The sequence below is a fragment of the Cetorhinus maximus genome, chromosome 17 (genome assembly GCF_964194155.1).
Source record: "Cetorhinus maximus chromosome 17, sCetMax3.hap1.1, whole genome shotgun sequence".
Classification (NCBI taxonomy): domain Eukaryota; kingdom Metazoa; phylum Chordata; class Chondrichthyes; order Lamniformes; family Cetorhinidae; genus Cetorhinus; species Cetorhinus maximus.
In genome coordinates, this window is record NC_135895.1 from 100,625,489 (window position 1) to 100,643,422 (window position 17,934).

A 17,934-nucleotide genomic window follows, 5' to 3' on the forward strand; every position below is an offset into this window, starting at 1 on the left:
GATGCCTGTCAATTTCACAAATCTAAAAGTTAGAAAAGCTGGAAGACCTCTCCCATGTGATCATAAAGATTTATGCATACAGGAGGCATTCTGACTGGCGTTATTCTGCAAATGTAATGGAATTCATAGCTAGAATTATTTTTGTATTTCCCTACACTGGAAGTTGGTGCATTGGGCTCCTCCAGAATATTCAAGGCATGCACAAAAAATTATTCATAAATTGGAGTTTTGAGAGCCAAGTAACTTTCCTGCCTCATGAAAAAAAGTAACAGCCCTGCACATGGGTAATTCTATAAACTTTATTATTCAATATTTTCACACAAATAAGAAGGTTAACAAAACTCAAATAGCTTATATTGATTTCTCCCCAGAAGAGCCATAAAACATCCAAATAGTCGAAGACTAATTAAAATAGGTGATTTTTTTTTAATAAGGTACTGCAAGTAAACACAATAATGGAAACTACATAACAATAGTACAACCTTCCACACAAACAAGTGGATCAAAGCACATGGGGGCACATTTTTGCAAATTATGGGAGTTCTGGAAAATAGGCGATTTTCATTGCAGCATCTTCTACATGTTGCAGGTATCTGACCGAGGCATATGTAAAAGGAGAGTGAAAAGCATTCTTACTGGCTGAGACAAAACATACCTACTTTAAACTGCAGGACATCACAGGTCATTTTTGACAGACATAGTCACTTAATCAAAAAATGAGAGATGCTGCCCAAAACGATCTTTAGAAATAACACCGGTTGAGGTTTAAGAACAAGTACCATCAAGTCACACAATGCTTAGATGGTTAATTTCCAGTTCTTGGTGTTCAATAAAAGCTGAATCAAGCATTACCAACACAGTTTTCCCACACAAGGATTATAAATTCACAAGAATGTAAAGGATTGAAAGGATACACAAGTTTAAGAAGTCCCAAATCTGAATCTCAAGACGGTTTAGAGAAAGCAAGGAGGGATGATTTCTAAGCTGGTTTCATTGAATAGGATGCAGCAGGCTGTTTACCAAGAGATCCTTTCTGACAAAGGATTGTAGAAAGTCAGAAGAAGTGCAATCTGAATTTTCATCTTAAGTGAAGAGACAGTAACTCCAAAATGAAGGTAATCACAACATGGTTAATGTTTCGAGAATGGGAATGTTGATAAAATATTACCTTTTTTTGACTGTGAACCAAATGAAATTCTTCCATTTAGTATTAAACTGTTTATTTTTGGAGGGCGTTATTAGAGAATACTCTGCTGGATCTGCAAGAGATACTGACGAGTCCTTCTTGTGGAACAAGGAGACTAGACCTGTTCTGCCCAATGTTAGCAGGACGAAGATAATTTCTAAGACTAATTTGGCTTTATGCAAATTCCCACTTCACTTGTTTTATTTACATTTTGGGAATCAGGAAAAGTTATGTAAACACTCTCATGTCTTAAAAGTGGCATAGTCCTTGAGGACCAATGATAGACAATATCATCTTAAATAGGTTTACTTCCATGTTAACTAACCTCATACATTGAAAAGCACTGATAAGCAAATATGTCATTTCTTGACTGGGAATATAAAACTGGTTTAGAGTCAATTGTTACATTGTACATGCATCAAGGTGGTGATAAACTGGTCAATCAGAAGCATATTCCATTACAAAGTCAAGAATGATGTTAATAAAAAGGAGCCCAGTGTTACAAGGACTACGTAAGCAAAATGGAATTTGAGACTGGTAACGTGCCCCTTGGAAGACTCAAACTTGCCAAGGACAAAGGCGACACTGTAACCTGAATCCTGACAGAATGCTTGTTTCCAAGGTTTCCAGCTCAATACCAGATTATATATCTGGTCTGTCATTACCACTGTAAACCACTGGATGGCAATGGTGAACAATTTGGGAAACAGTAATTGCATCAAGGTCCTAAAAGGTGTTGCACCCAGTATCATAACATGGCTACCATTACATAAAATACAAAGTTCCAGTCCTTTATACAAAATTCATGACCACAAAGAAGAGGCTTATTTGCAAGATGACAATTCCCAGAGATATCTGACATATGTCAAAGAATAAGATTATTTGCTGGCTTCAATTGAGCATCATCATTCATGAGCAAATAAATCCTTGAGAAATGAGAAGGATTTGCAATATCTCATCAAGATGCTCACATGAGCCAACTGCCCAATTAAGTACAGAGATGCAATAGCTGCAGCCACAAATAGGCAGCAGTAACAAAAGTAATTTGTAAATCCCCTTGGAGCAGATGCAAGCCCAAAAGGGAATAAATTATACTGCTATTTCCTTTGCAAGGTGTGAAACATCTGGAACTTATAGTGTGGTGGCCAGATCAGTACAGAGCAGTCTGTACGTTTGAGGTTTATTGTGGCCAGCCAATTTACCAGAATACAAAACGACAATTCCAATTTTTTCTTTTCTATCGAAGAAAGTATTATCCTCTCTTTTTTGACAAGAAATGTGCGAGAAAGAATATAAAAAACACCAATTATCAGGAATAAAACATACTTTTGTGGTCTGCTGGAAGCTCTTGCATGACAACAGAGCAAAGCAGTGTTTACTTCAGCTGCAGAAACATTTGCATTATTGCACAATTTAACAATTTCTGGAAATTTGAAGAATCCTGACTCCAAATACAAATCCTGAGAACTGTGTCCCTCAGCCAGTGTTTTGGATGAATCAGTATGGAGGGAACTGGACCCACAAAGCACTTTCCTACATTAAAACATCTCCTGGGCAACTGTGCCTTAGAAATGATGGGCCAGCAATGCCAACTTAGCAGATGTTGAGTCTTGTCCTGAAGGTTCATGTCCAATTGCTCAAGCCTGCCTCCATAAACTTTGTTGAAGATTCCCTGGCTTTCTGACTGCTAACCATGCTATCCTTCAATAATAAGCAGCAGATATGACTGTCAGTAATGAAAACTGAGAACATGAAGAAAAAGTTTCAACATTGTCTTCAAAAATGACAGGTGCTGTATAATGTTAAGAAATCCTGACTAAAAAGGGGGTGTGGTGGGGGGAAATGAAGGATAACTGACATCCCACACCCTCACTATACTGTCTCCAGCCATTTTCAAATTTATTTTCTCTCCCCCCCTCCAACCCCTCACCAACTGAATGGCCTCCTGTACTACTGTGCTGCTGTCAGTTTGCTCATCCACCCTACAGACGTTGCCCTCATCTAAACAGGCAGAAAAAAAACTCCGTAAGATAAGGGCAATGGTCGAGTCTCTTCCAGTACTACATCCAAGTCCTCAACAGTAGAGCAAGAGGAGGAAGGCTGCAACGGGCAAGTGGCCCAGTCCTCACGGTCCGTCGTGCCACTGAACCCGGCCATCAACCACCAAAACCGTGTGGAACCCGGCTGCACACCGGAGTCCCCACATTAAACCATGCCATGCGCAGGCCTCCGTCAGGCAAAAAGCCCTGTGGTGATGGAGGATTGGCAACTGGGGTAGAGCTGTGATACCTGGAGGCCCCCAGCCAAGACTCCAGACACAGTTATTGGATGTGTGGCAGTCATCAGGCTCCTGTGCTGGGACAGGGATGCCTTTCAGCAGTTGCAACTGCGACTAAGCAGACCTCTTCAGGATACCCTCTGCTCACCCTGAACGGGGAGGAGACTAGAAAAGGTGCTCCAAAAATTTCTCCTGGCTGGGAAACCACACCCAGCAGGATCACCATCTCTGCGGTTGGAACAAGAAAAAACTAAACTTCGGAACCTGGAATGTGAGAACACTTGTTGACAACCCAAAGTGCGATCGCCTGGAAAGATGAATTACCATCTAGGCTCAGGGGCTTGCGAGACACAATATAGACATTGCTATTCTTAGATAGCTGCCGTGCTTTCCGAGCTCCCCTCGAGGGTCAATGAGAGGTTGATGACCCTCCGCCTGAATCTCAGTCATAACCAATGTGCCACTGTCATCAGCACATCCGTTAGATTCTGACCATGAAGTGAAAGAGAAGTTCTACTCCCATCTCAACGACGCCCTTGCTTCCACCCATCAGTAATGACAGGTCACCCTCCTAGGTGACTTCAATGCCAGAATTGGACGTGACCACAAAATCTGGAGCAGAACTATCAGCAAGAATGGTATGGGGAAGGCCAATGCCAACAGCATTCTACTCCTAGAACCATAGAAAAGTTACAGCACAGACGGAGGCCATTCAGCCCATCTTGTCCATGCCAGCCTGAGGACACCCAGGTGCCTTTCTAATTCCACCTTCCTGCACCCGGCCCATGTAAGCCCGTCAGCTTACAGCACTTAAGGTGCAGATCCAGGTACTTTTTAAAAGAGTACTTGACCAAGTGCGCTCAATATGGTCTGATCGTGACGAGCACGGTCTTCCACCAGAAGAACCAGCTCAAGGCCACGTGGAGGCATGAGAGGTTGGGGCATTGGCACCTCCTGGACTACATCATTGTCCAAGGCAGAGACCTGCGCAACTTCTTCCAGGCCACCAAGACAATCTATGGACCCCGCTAGACCAGACATAACCCTCTCCAATCACAGGACAGCTCCCAGCTCCTCAAGGACGATGACGCCATCCTTCAGCATTGGAAGGAGCACTTCAAAGTGCTCCTCAAATCGGGACTCCACTGTATCGGAGGGGACCTTCTAAGCCGTCCTACAACACCATGGAGGATTCCCTCGGCAATCCACCAGCCATTGATGAGCTTAAGTGGGCCATCCAATAGATGAAAACCAACATAGCTTGTGGGCCAGATGGTATCCCCGCAGAGATCTACCATGCTGGCAGCTATCAGCTCACATCACCACTCCACCAGCTTATCCTCCGCCTCTGGGATGAAGACAAAATCCCCAGGATCTCCAGAACACAATCATTAACTGTCCACAAGGGGGACAAATCTGATTGTGAAAACTAGGGTATTTTCCTCCTGTCCATCACAGGCAAGATCCTGGCCCACATCCTCCTGAACAGCCTTCGTCTGGTCATTGAGGGGATCCTCCCGGAAACCCAGTGTGGCTTCCAACCATCTCGGGGTACTGCGGACATGGTCTTTGTGGCTAGACAGATCCAGGAAAAACATTGGGAGCAAAATCAAGAATTGTTCCTTGCCTTTATCAACCTGACTAAGCGTTTGATTCTTTAAATTGTGAAGTTCTATGGATTGTCCTCCAACGCTTTGGTTGCCCACTGAAGTTTGTCACCGTCCTGAGACTCCTGCATGACAACATGACCTCCACCGTCCTGAGTGGAGGGTCTGAAACTGACACCTTTCACACTTTGATCACCATTTTCCCGACTGTCATCGTCCACCTTCATCCAAGATGACCTACCACCTGGTGTCAGCATTCAGTATCATCTGGGCAGGAAGTTATTCAACCTTGGTCACTTCCAGGCAAAAACAAAACTCACCACCATGGACATCCACGACCTACAGTTTACGGATGACCACTGCGTGATGGCTCACTCTGTACAGGACATGCAAAGCACGCTTGACCTCTTCAACACCTCATACAAGAGGCTTGGCCTGTCCTTAAACATCGCCAAGACGAAGGTCCCTCACCAATCTTCCCTGAGTCAGTTGGGCATCCCCTGCACCATCCACATAGATGGGGTGGCTCTAGAGTATGTGCAGAACTTGCCTTATCTCGGCAACCACCTCTCCCAAGGGACTACCATTGAAGAGGAAGCCCAACACAGTCAACTGTGCCAGCGCTGCCTTATTCAAGCTGCACCAATGTCTCTTTGACAACAGGGACCTTTGCAAGGCAACAAAGGCTCTGGTTTGTAAGGCCATGGTGTTGAGTACCCTCCTCTACTGCAGCAAACCATGGACTGTCTACCGAAGCCACATTAAGATCCTTGAGAGCTTCCATCAGTGGTGCTTGCATCGAATCCTGGGGATCAATTCAGAGGACCGCTGGACTAACGCAAGCGCCCTCCACGGAGCTGCATCTACCAGCATTGAAGCCCTGCTCCTGCAGAACCAACTTCGAAGGACAGGCCATTGGGTCCCAATCCTCGAAAACCATCTCCCTTGGCAGGTTCTCTTCTCATAGCACTCCATTGGCCAACAATCAAAGAACGGCCAAAGGAAAAGGTTTAAAGATAGTCTCAAGGTCGCCTAAAGCACGGAGGCATTACCACCACTGACTGGGAGGAGAGTGTTGCCAATCGCTTGGCATGGCACCACCTGGTCCATCAAAGCACAAGCACTTTGAGGTTCAGCGACTTGACAGCGAGGCGGAACAGCAGGGGCAGAGGAAGGACAGTGAAGCGAACCCGGGGCTGCGATTTTCACTCCCCTGTGCTACAATGTGCCCCTACTGCGGAAGAACATGGGATCCAGGATTGGGCTCCTCAGTCATCTGAAGTCTCACAAAGCCTGACAGACATCATCCTCGATTCCGGGGGACCACTGACGACTACATCTGCTGTCTCTTACCTATGACCTGGAGTCACACCCTGCTGTCCCTGACCATTAACCAGACCACTACAACTTCCTAACCTAAGGGATGTGCCTGGCTCCTGGATCAAAGTGTCCAGGTAACTCACCCCCTCCCAATACCCCATAATGTCCATACCTTGGACTTCAGCTCCACAACTCCCAAGTTGAAATTCCTCAAGGCGCAGACACTTGCTGAAGGTGTGGTTATTTGGGATAATAATGCTCTCTAGACATTCCAACTTGCTGGAGTTTGGCAAACCACACATACTACCATTTCTTTATAGCCTTATTTAATTAATGGTCAATATATTTGAATCAACAGCTTAATTTTTAGTCCTTTTGCTAATTACTTGATCTAGTTTAAGTTAACCTTAGATTAAACTAAATGCTTAGCACACAAAGCACAAGTATTGGTAGCAAAAAGCAGCATCCTCTGCACTGAATTGCCAATTTTTGCACTCTGTTTGTAAAGCATTCTGCCTGCAACTACTCTGTGCTGGCCATTCATGGTTAAACGTATCACGTTGTGCAAAACTAAACTATGCAAAGTTGGCCAGTCTCATCCTGAACAATACTGAAGACCCTACAGTTCACCAGAGGTCCAAAAGTTTAAAAAATGGAAAAATAGTTTGTGCTAGGCTCCTATACAAGGAACTATGCTTTGATCCATAATGGAGTTTACATGGCTGCAAATATAAGGTGGTGACAGGTTGACACCTGGGTGCAATGCTCCCCATGTGCAAAAGATCTGCTCATAATCAGGATCTATCCTGTCATATAAAGTATGACCATTTGGTTGAGGTACAAAGTACATGGTAATTCCCAAGGAGGATTGCCCTAATACATGTAAGGGGAAGGTGAAAAATTATAAAAACACAGAAGCAAAATCGTGATCTTAAATGGTGCTTCAATTTAGGAAAGCAGGAAATTGTCCAAACGAGATAAAGCATAAATCTCGGGTGCGTTATTGAAAACAAATCCGTACTGTACAAATTCCAGGCAAGGTTCACTGCAGTTTAAACCCAGAGATTTCAAAATATTATGCCAGTCTGTGTACACAAAACTCTGCATTACATTGGATATTACATGGATCAAAAGCAGTGAAGTAATCAATTACAAGTACAAACAAGAGTACAATATAAAGAATGATATACTCACTCAGCCCTTACCTCATTTGCTATACTCAGAACTCGGGGAACCTTCCATTTCTAAATGGAATAACTAACCAGTTATAAACTCCAAGCAGATGTTAATATTGCATCCAATTGCAACAGTTTGTTATAATTACTGTATCATTTTTAAAGGGACTGTCCTATATTTAAGCCCTATTGCAGGTGTCCTGAACTTGTCTTAAAATTGCCCCATATTTCCTGCCTGCTCATATCTATTGCATTTTCTAACACCTGATTTCCCACCACAGCCCCTGTTGAACATGTGATTTTTCAGGTGACCAAGCTGCCTTCATTACTGAAAAAAACATTGTATTGTTTCCACCATGAAGGCTATTTTGTGCACATGAATTTCGACCAGTACAGAAAGACAAGTCAATCCTTCAAAAATTTGCTTCAAGTGAGAAATATAGTCCACAAGAAACATTGCACTGTGGAGGACAGCAAGATGAAGACAGGGCAGGCGCTTCTAAAGAACAGTACAATTTAATAAGTATATAATTACATTTGTAATCAATGTTACAATAATGCAATATTTCTTTTTAATGGGGGCTTAGTGAATTTGATCTTAGCTTGAACTTTTCCATAGCAGATTGTTTGCCTACGAACTCACTTGAATGAGTAATTTTACCAGATGCCCCGTTTTCAGCACCTACGGTCCCCTTAGTTTTGATGAAAATGCTGATGCATTCATTTCTGATCATTAATACTCAGTGCAGTTGTATAACTGATGAAATTATTCAACTTTAACATGTCAAAATGGTGTTTTTCTCATACACCACTATTTTGCTCTACATCATCTAGTCAGAGGTATAAGACATGAAGTTTGCCATTTACAAATCACAGATTTCTGAAATGAAATGATTCCATAACAGTTAAATTTAAACATGCAACAAACAAAAACACCAAGCAGACTTAACCCAATACTTATCCTTACAAAGTTTTCTGGTTGCAAAACATATACATTTATGATTCAACTATTAGGAAAACTTTAATGAGGCCTCAATATGAACTTAGAAAATGCCTGCACAAAAAGAACTACATTGGAATTCTTGGCCAGGGACTGTTTTCAGAACGTAGGTTTTAAATAAATTGCTAAGAAAGCTTAAATATATGACAAAAAGATCTCTACTGGTCTGTACTCTAGTGAAAAGATATTACATACAAAACAATATTCAATAACAAAGTAAATAAGTCACATTAAATATATTAAAAATGTAATCACTAAATTTTAAAATAAAGACATATGCCTGCAGGATTTAAGCATAACGGGCCAAAAATCCTTTATTTAATCATTAATTCTGGTTGAAATATATGTTGACACTGTTACTTAGCAAATTGAGTTAATTTGCTGCTGTTAGTCTTTGTGGAATAGTACATTAAGTTGCATTAAACTTATTCCATTAAATTTAAATAAAACACTTCATTACTTTAAAACATGCACTCTCGCTTAGGGATTAAAATAAAACATCACCAACACTGAAGACTTGAGTGTAGAAGCAAAAGTGAGTAGGAAATGTAAATTACACCAATAAACAGATCCTTCTAAGATACACATCATTGGAGTATACTTGCTTTCTCCCCTGGCAAAAATTGCAGTAACTTTGTTCATAAAAAATGTTTCATTTAGCTGTAATTAAGTAACGTACAACCAAATATTGCTGTTTAGGTAAAATACAATTTCTATCGTATACAATTTTAACGGCATTATTCTATAATCAGAAAACCAGTAATATACAGAAGTGCATGTCATGTTTACACCAGTTAAAAGGGACCATGGCACATTTATGCAATATTGATTTCATTTCATTACTCTGAACATCAATAACAGTTTTGGAATGGTGCAGGCCTTTTAAAAATTAAAGTTGTTATTCATAACTGAAATCAATTAAAATTCAGTAATGATAACCACAAATATGGCTTATAATGATGGGCCAGAATTTCATGATTCCCTTGGTGCCCAATAACTTATCGATCGCAGTCCTGAATAGCCAATGGCTGAGCATCCGAAAGTCTTTGGGGTACAGGAGTCCAAAGATTCATAATCCTTCAAATAAAGTTTCCCCTCATCTCAATCCTAAATGGCCATACTCTCATACTGAGATATGGCCTATATTCTTCAGCCAAGGGAAAAGAACCTCTCAGCATCCACAGAGTCAAGTCCTCTAAGAATCATAAACATTTCAATGAGATCACTGCACATTCTTCAAAACTCGAGAGAAAACAGGCCAATATCCAGTACTCAACATTACCTTATTGGACAGCCCTCTCATCCCAGGAATCAATCTAGTGACCATTCATGGCACTCACTAAGCAAAGGATATCCTTCCTTAAGCAAGGAGATAGTACACATGTACTCCAAGTGCAATCTAAGCAAACCCAAACACGATTGTAGCAAGACTTCCTTATTCGTACACTCCAATTCCCTTGCAATAAAGGCTAGCAAACTAATTGCTTGCTGTAACTGCATGTTAATTTTCTGCGATTCATGTACAAGAACTTCTAAATCCCTCTGAATACCAACATATACCAGTCTCTGACCTTTTAAAAAATATTTTGCTTTTCCATTCTTCCTACCAAATTTGATACTTCCACAACTTCCCACATTATACTCCATCTGCGGCCTTCTGATCCATTCACTTATCCAATCCAAAACCTTTTGCAGCCTCTTTGTGCCCTCCTCACAACTTACTTTTCCACCTATCTTTGTAACGTCAGCGAACATGGAAAATTGCCCTAAATCTCTTCATCAAAGTCACAGATATATTTTTAGACCCAAGTACTGATTCTTGTGGCATTCCACAAATTACACCCTAACATCCAGAAAATGACTCATTTATTCCTGCTCTTGGTGTTGTGTCTGTTCATTTATCCATGCTAATAAATCTTGCCCAATCCTGATTCCTCTTAACGCGCAACAACTTGATTGAAAACTTACTGAAATTCTCAATGAACTATATCAGTGGTTCACCCCACTTATCTATGTTGCTAGTTACACCCTCAAAAATTCTCACAGATTCGTAAAACACGATTTCCCTCTTATAAACCATGACTCTACCAAGTCTTCCTTATTACCAATGTCAGGCTAACTGACCTATATTTACCTGACTTCTCTCTCCCTTCACTAGTGAACAGTAAAGTTACATTTGTGACCCTCCAATCCACAAGGATTGATCTAAAATCCAGGGAATTTTGAAGATCAGAACTAATGATTACAGGGCCAGTCTGTCCAACCATTCCTCATAAGATAACCCCACATCTCAGGTGTCAGTTGATTCTCATTACACAACACTAGAACCAAAACAGCCTGTTCCCAAGTTCTTTCCTTGACAAACTGGCATAAACATGCCATGAGCTCATCCTCCAACCTACTTTTGCTAATTTGGTTTGTCCAGTCCATGAGAAGACTCAAGCACCAAGAAGACTGCATTCCTTTTGTTATATGACTAATTTTCTGATTAATACTCTGTCCAGCACTATTATTATTGCCAGTGCATTCTGCCCTTGGTTATTTCGTAACTCCATCCACACTGATTCTGCTTCCTGATTTTCTGGGTTAAGGTCCTTTCTCCCTACAGCCTTGATCTCAACCTTTATTATTTGAGCTACTCAAGATCCTTTATAATTTTATATATATTTTCTAAAAGTTAAATATTTAGCTTTTAGTTCCAACCTCAGTCAGCAGTCAACTACATCTTTCTTACAACTACCAGATCAAACCCATTTACCTCTATTTGTGTCCTACTTGTATCAGTTCAAATTTCTATCAACTATCATATTCAATTTACCAGAACACTGGTCCTAGCTTGGACTAAGTGGAACCCATTCCAACAGAACAGTGCCATCTTTCCACAGTCTTGGTGCTGGTGACTGAATTAAAAATCCTGCCTTTCAAGCCATGTTTTCAGCCACGCTGTTTGCTCCTATACCATTTTGTACGTAGCTCAGGTAGATTACTACCTTTGAGGTTCTCCTTTTCACATGCGGGCCCTAGCATCTCAAATTCCTTCCGAGAATCTATATTTGTATTTCTATCCATGGTGTTGGTTCCTACATTGGCAACAATTGGATCCTTTCTCGCTTTCACAGAATCACAGTGCAAAAGAGGCCCTTCAGCCTATCGAGTCTGCACCGACACGTGAGAAACACCTGACCTACCTACCTAATCCCATTTACTAGCACTTGGCCCATAGCCTTGAATGTTATGACATGCCAAGTGCTCATCCAGGTACTTTTTAAAGGATGTGAGGCAACCCGCCTCCACCACCCTCCCAGGCAGTGCATTCCAGACCGTCACCACCCTCTGGGTAAAAAAGGTTTTCCTCACATCCCCCTAAACCTCCTGCCCCTCACCTTGAACTTATATCCCCTCGTAACTGACCCTTCAACTAAGGGGAACAGCTGCTCCCCATCCACCCTGTCCATGCCCCTCATAATCTTGTACTCCTTGATCAGGTTGCCCCTCAGTCTTCTCTGCACCAACTAAAACAATCCAAGTCTATCCAACCTCTCTTCATAACTTAAATGGTTCATCCCAGGCAACATCCTGGTGAATCTCCACTGCACCCCCTCCAGTGCAATCACATCCTTCCTATGTGGCGACCAGAGCTGCACACAGTACTCCAGCTGTGGCCTCACCAAGGTTCTATACAACTCCAACATGACCTCCCTACTTTTGTAACCTATGCCTTGATTGATAAAGGCAAGTGTCCCATATGCCTTTTTCACCACCCCACTAACATGCCCCTCCGCCTTCATAGATCTATGGACACACACGCCAAGGCCCCTTTGTTCCTCAGAACTTCCTAGTGTCGTGCCGTTCATTGAATACTTTCCTTGTCAAATTACTCCTTCCAAAGTGTATCACCTCACACTTTTCAGGCAATATCCTTAAAGGCAACACAGCCTTTAGGATTCCGTATCTCAGCTATAGGGCACTTTAGCTATCTACCTGACTATACTATCCTCTACCACTATCATATTCCTGTTCACTCCTCCTAATTGAATCGTCTCCTGTACCAATGTTACATTGTCAATTGGCCCATCCTTCCTGGTGCCTTTGATCTCATCAACACCAAGGCTGTGAAAAAAGAGCTCCACTTAAACCTGACTAGGACCAGTGTTCTAGCAAATTGAGTATGATAGCTGATCGAACCGATCAGTGCCACACCAGTAGTAATTACTTTGCATCTGTTGGAAAATGGCAAAAGGCCTACTCCTTCACCACTGTATCTGCAGTCGCTTTATCTGCAGGAATCACAGTTACACCCTCCTGTCTCAGACCAAACCTAAAGCACTAGCTAACCTGAAGGGTGTGACTGTCACCTGGGTCAAATTTGTCAAGCTCACTCTCCCCCCTCCTTGATGCATCGCACATCTGCACCTTGGACTTTTATTATTATTCATTTACGGGATGTTGGTGTAGCTGGCTAGGCTAGCATTTATTGCCCAACATTAATTGACCTCAAGAAGGTGGTGGTGAGCTGCCTTCTTGAACTGCTGCAGTCCCTGTGGTGTAGGTACACCCACAGTGCTGTTAGGAAGGAAGTTCCAGAAATTCTGACCCAAGGGCCAGAAACTCAGCTGGACTAGCCATATAAATACTATGGCTACAATGGCAGGTCAGAGGCTTGGAATCTTGCAGCGAGTAACTCACATCCTAACTCCCCACTGCCCACCATCTACAAGGCACAAGTCAGGAGTGTGATGGAATACTTTCCACTTGCCTGGATGATTGCAGCTCTAACAAAACTCAAGAAGCTCAACACCATCCAAAACAAAACATCCCACTCAATTAGCACCTCATCCACAAACATTCACTCCCTCCAACACCCACACACATTGGCAGCACTATGTGCCATCTACAAGTTGCACTGCAGGAACTCACCAAGGCTCCTTAGGCAGCACCTTCCAAACCCATGACTGCTACCATCTAGAAGGACAAGGGCAGCAGACACATGGGAACACACTACCTGGAAGTTCCCCTTCAGGCCACTCACCATCCTGACTTGGAAATATATCGCCGCTCCTTCACTGTCGTTGGGTCAAAATCCTGGAACTCCCTCCTAATAGCACAGTGGGCGTACCTACACCACATGGACTGCAGCGGTTCAAGAAGGCAGCTCACCACCACCTTCTCAAGGGCAATTAGGGACGAGTAATAAATGCTGCCCTAGCCAGCGATACCCACATCCCATGAATAACAAAGAGAAACTGCTCATTCAGCTCACTACAATTATTTTGTATTCAAGCAATCACATAATTGATTGACTTAACTGTTAACTCCTTAACTACCTTGCAGTTTTAAGACTTTCGAATATAATCGAGAACTTTAAGAGTAAATTTCAGTTTGACCTATTCACCAACATTACCAAAGAGTTCCACTCTCCCCAAATCCTCAACTTCTCACACTTGTCAAGCAACACCTTGATTTGAAAATTCTCATCCTTGTTTCCAAATCTATGACCTCATCCCTCCCTGTCTCTGTAATCTTATCCGGCCCCACAACCTTGCAAGGTATTTGTGCTCTTCTAATTCTGGCCTTGAGAATCTCCAATTTTAATTGCTCCATCATTGGTGGCCGTGCCTTCAGTTGTCCAAGCCCCAAGTTCTGGAATACTCTGCCTGCAGTCTCTGCCCCTCTACCTCGCTTTTCTCCTTTAAGACATTCCTCAAAATCTAACTCCTTGACCAAGCTTTTGGTCATCTGACCCAATATCTCCTTATATGGTTTGGTGTTGTATTTTATTTTATAATGCTCTTGTGAAGCACCTTGGGATGTTTTATTATGCTAAAGACACTATTTATGATGCACTCAGTTCATGAGTGCTCTCTGCCTTAGCTCCTCAACAAAATGATAAATCTTAATTACTCCAAAACAGCCTCTCTGGCAGTGAAAAAAATAACTTTTATAAATGTATAGTATCAGTCCTTGAAATTTTAATTGCTGCAGATTTTATTTCATTTACTACTTTATTTTTCTGTCTCTTTTTCCTTCTTAATCAAATCTTTACTTCCCTCTCTTTATTTCACTTTGTGTTTTGACATTGAATTCACGACTCTAACTTACAATTCCTGGTTCAGACCATGTTGTTTATTAACAATACTTCCATCTGATTGCTTAAGGAGACACACAATTGCTTGCCCTGTTCACACAGGTCCCAGATGTCCTGCAGAGGGGCACTGCACCATACGGGTGTCTAATTTATAGGAACTTCCTATGCAAAAGATCATAGAAATTAATCGGGAAAGGGCAAATCCTTTTGTCAGTTACAAAAAATTCAGGCCGAATGGCTTGAGTTTCTCTAAAATAAATTGTCTTGCCCAAATTAAAAATATTCTGTATAGGGAAGGATATATATAAAGGACTTTTACTCAGACAATGCTGGATAAGTTAGACTAAACTGTGAGTGTAATTACTGGAGTGTTGTTTGATAGTTTTATTTCAACCGAGTTTTTCAGATTTATGAAAATGATGAACAACACATGTGAAACCTCCACAATGGCTTGAAGTTCATAATACCAACCTAAGAAGCTTGGGTTTGAGGATACCTAGCTAAGTAATAAGTAGTAACGTACTAAGACTAGGCAATTGCACAATGAAGTCCATTGTTATATTCAACAGATCATCCTCCACCATTTCCATCAACTACAGGGTGATGCCACCACCCTATGCAAGCACACCTTTCCTCCATGTCGCCCATTCTACTCCTCGATCATCCCCAACATCCACATCCCTTTCCAGGGTACCTTCTCATGCAAACGTCAGAGATGTTACACCTGCCTTTTCACCTCCTCTTTTCCCACAGCCCAGGGTCCTGTACACCCCTTCCAGGTGAAACAGCAATTTTCTTGTATTTCTTCCAATTGAGATACTGTATTCGCTGCTCACAATGCAGTCTCCTCTACATGGAGACACAAAACAGAGACTGGGGGATCAATTCGTTAAACACCTCTGTTCAGTGTGCAAATGTGGCCCTAAGCTTTTGGTCACTTGCCATTTTAGTTCTCTTTCCACTCCCTCTCTGTTCTCAGCTTCCAACACTGCTTCAATGAAACACAACACAAACTTGAGGAACACCACCCAATCTTTCGGCTTGGCACTTCAGGGCCTTCTAGGTTCAACGTTGAGTTCAACAATTTCACATCATAACCACATCCCCATTTTTTCCTGACAGCAGCTGTTGGCAATGAATCTGCTATTCCCATTTACACCTCCTCCAGACCCATTTTTGTTTAATTTATCCCATTACCATCCCCCTTTGCCTTGCACCATCATCCCTTTTATAATTTAATCTCTCCTGCCTTTCAGTCTATAAAGGGCTTCTGTTTTGTTCTTTCCTCCCCTCCTCTCCTTCCTTACCTCTTCCTTATAAAAACTGTTCCATCTTTAACTTTTCCAGTTCTGATAAAAGGTCATCAACCTGAAATATTAACTCTTTCTCTGTCCACCGATGCTGCCTAACACAAACATTATCAACATTTTCTGTCTATATTCACTTATTACATTACGTCCTTCAAAACTTCTGTAAAAATTCCAGCTGTCCATTTAACAAATTTGAATGATTATCTGTTAATACAGAATCCAGGATTTAAATTAGGGGCAAACTTGGTCCAACCTACTATAAAACTGAGATTGTTACAATATTAGAATTGGGATTCATTTTGGTCAACGCTCTAGAAAGTGTAACTCTTCAGCAGCAACCATCAAACTATAAAAAAGGGAAGATATCAGCTGCCATTAGTGAACTAATGGTTTGAGTCTGAATCTCTATCCTTTCTTATTTTAGAACTCTCATCGGAACCAACTCCAAGAATTGTCTTAATTAAAACTTATATCATGGATTTCCTCTATGTATGGATGGGGGAAGACGGTGGGGAGGAAAATTCTCCTGTCAAGTGGATCCATAGGACACATTGGAATGCTAACCTTTCATTGCGACGCAAAGACTAAGTTCTGAGAGATCACAAGTGTTGCTAACTGCTTTGAGAACAGCGACAGATAAGTACTTGTGAACCTTTGCCTCTAGTCAATTCACGTAACTTCTAGTTGAGACTATCCCTTAACAATATTTACAGAAGTCCTCAAATTGTAGCTGGTATTACTATTTACACATATACATAACACAGTTGGGGCCAGCATCTTGCCTGCTGTTGTGGCTGTTTAAAAATGAAAAACCTACAGTAAATTAGAAAAATAAAGTCTGGTACTTTACAACAAAATGCAAAATAGTTTGCATACTCGAGCCAACATTACTGCAAATGCATATTGCATTTCAACTCGTTTGTAGTCAGTTTTGCTTGACTATGTTTGAAAGACAAATGCCTAGTGTGGAAAACTCCTACAATATATGACAAAGTTTATAAACTTTCTAAAGGCAATAGTAGCAGCTACCATTTAGATTTCAAAATTATCTAGACATACGACACAGTTCAGTAGAAGAATGTATTATCAAAAGTTATTTTTTGTGGGACAGGGTCAAGAAAAGTATGTTTAGTAATGGCAGATACTTCAATCCATCCCAATAACAAAGATAACAGCTACATGATGGAGCATTCTGTTAAGGACAGAAGCTACTCAAGGGTCTCCAAGCTGGCAAAAAATTTACATTTTTACTAGAGAATGTCAAAGAAATGTATTTTCTTCCACAAAAAAAAGGAGGGTGTACTTTGAAAATGAAGTACTCTCCAAAGACATACCTTCCCTTGAATATATTGTCTTCTGTAGGTTATACCATCATACTCATTTTACAACAGCTTTAATAACACTCATGAGACTTGGGACTTAATGATGATACAACATTACATAAAAACTCTCATTCCTTACTAACATGAGTGAAAGACAATTATATGAAGTTAAAAGTTCTTACCTTTATCATTCTAGAAAGGTCTCCAGCATCTGCCAGTTCCAATACAATGTTTAGCTCATTGTCTTCAATGAATGATGCAAGGTATTTTATTACATTTGCATGGTTCAGTTGCTGTGAAATACATAGACACATAAATTATTTAATTGATTATTTGTCATCGTGGATTTTCACAGTATCCACAATTCTCAAAAGGTACAATTTAATCAATTGCAATGTTAATCTTAATTGACTAGCCAGATGAAAACATGATACCAGTCTTAAATACCTTTTGGCATTCTACACACCCAGATTCTTTGGTCAGCCAAGGTGTTTAAGTTTTAGTTAAATTCTGCCACTCTCCTTGTACTAATTGTGCTGTTGCAGTGATAGGATTTAATTGAGTCCTGCATTCAATTCTCTATGCTGTGGAGAGTAAGCAGAGTAACTATCCTTGGGGAGAAAAAGCCATAAAATAGCATCACTATTTGAC

At 41.3% G+C, this 17,934-nt stretch overlaps 1 protein-coding gene across 3 annotated transcripts in view; it reads right to left on the bottom strand.

Annotated features, from left to right (window-relative positions):
- The window catches only part of nek7 (NIMA-related kinase 7), a 188,469-nt gene that overhangs the window by 63,198 nt on the left and 107,337 nt on the right, over positions 1-17,934 (bottom strand). For all 3 annotated transcript variants that reach the window (XM_078561716.1, XM_078561714.1, XM_078561715.1), the window contains exon 6: positions 17,466-17,576. In XM_078561716.1, the coding sequence (XP_078417842.1) occupies positions 17,466-17,576 (111 nt within the window). The remainder of the gene's footprint in view (positions 1-17,465; positions 17,577-17,934) is intronic.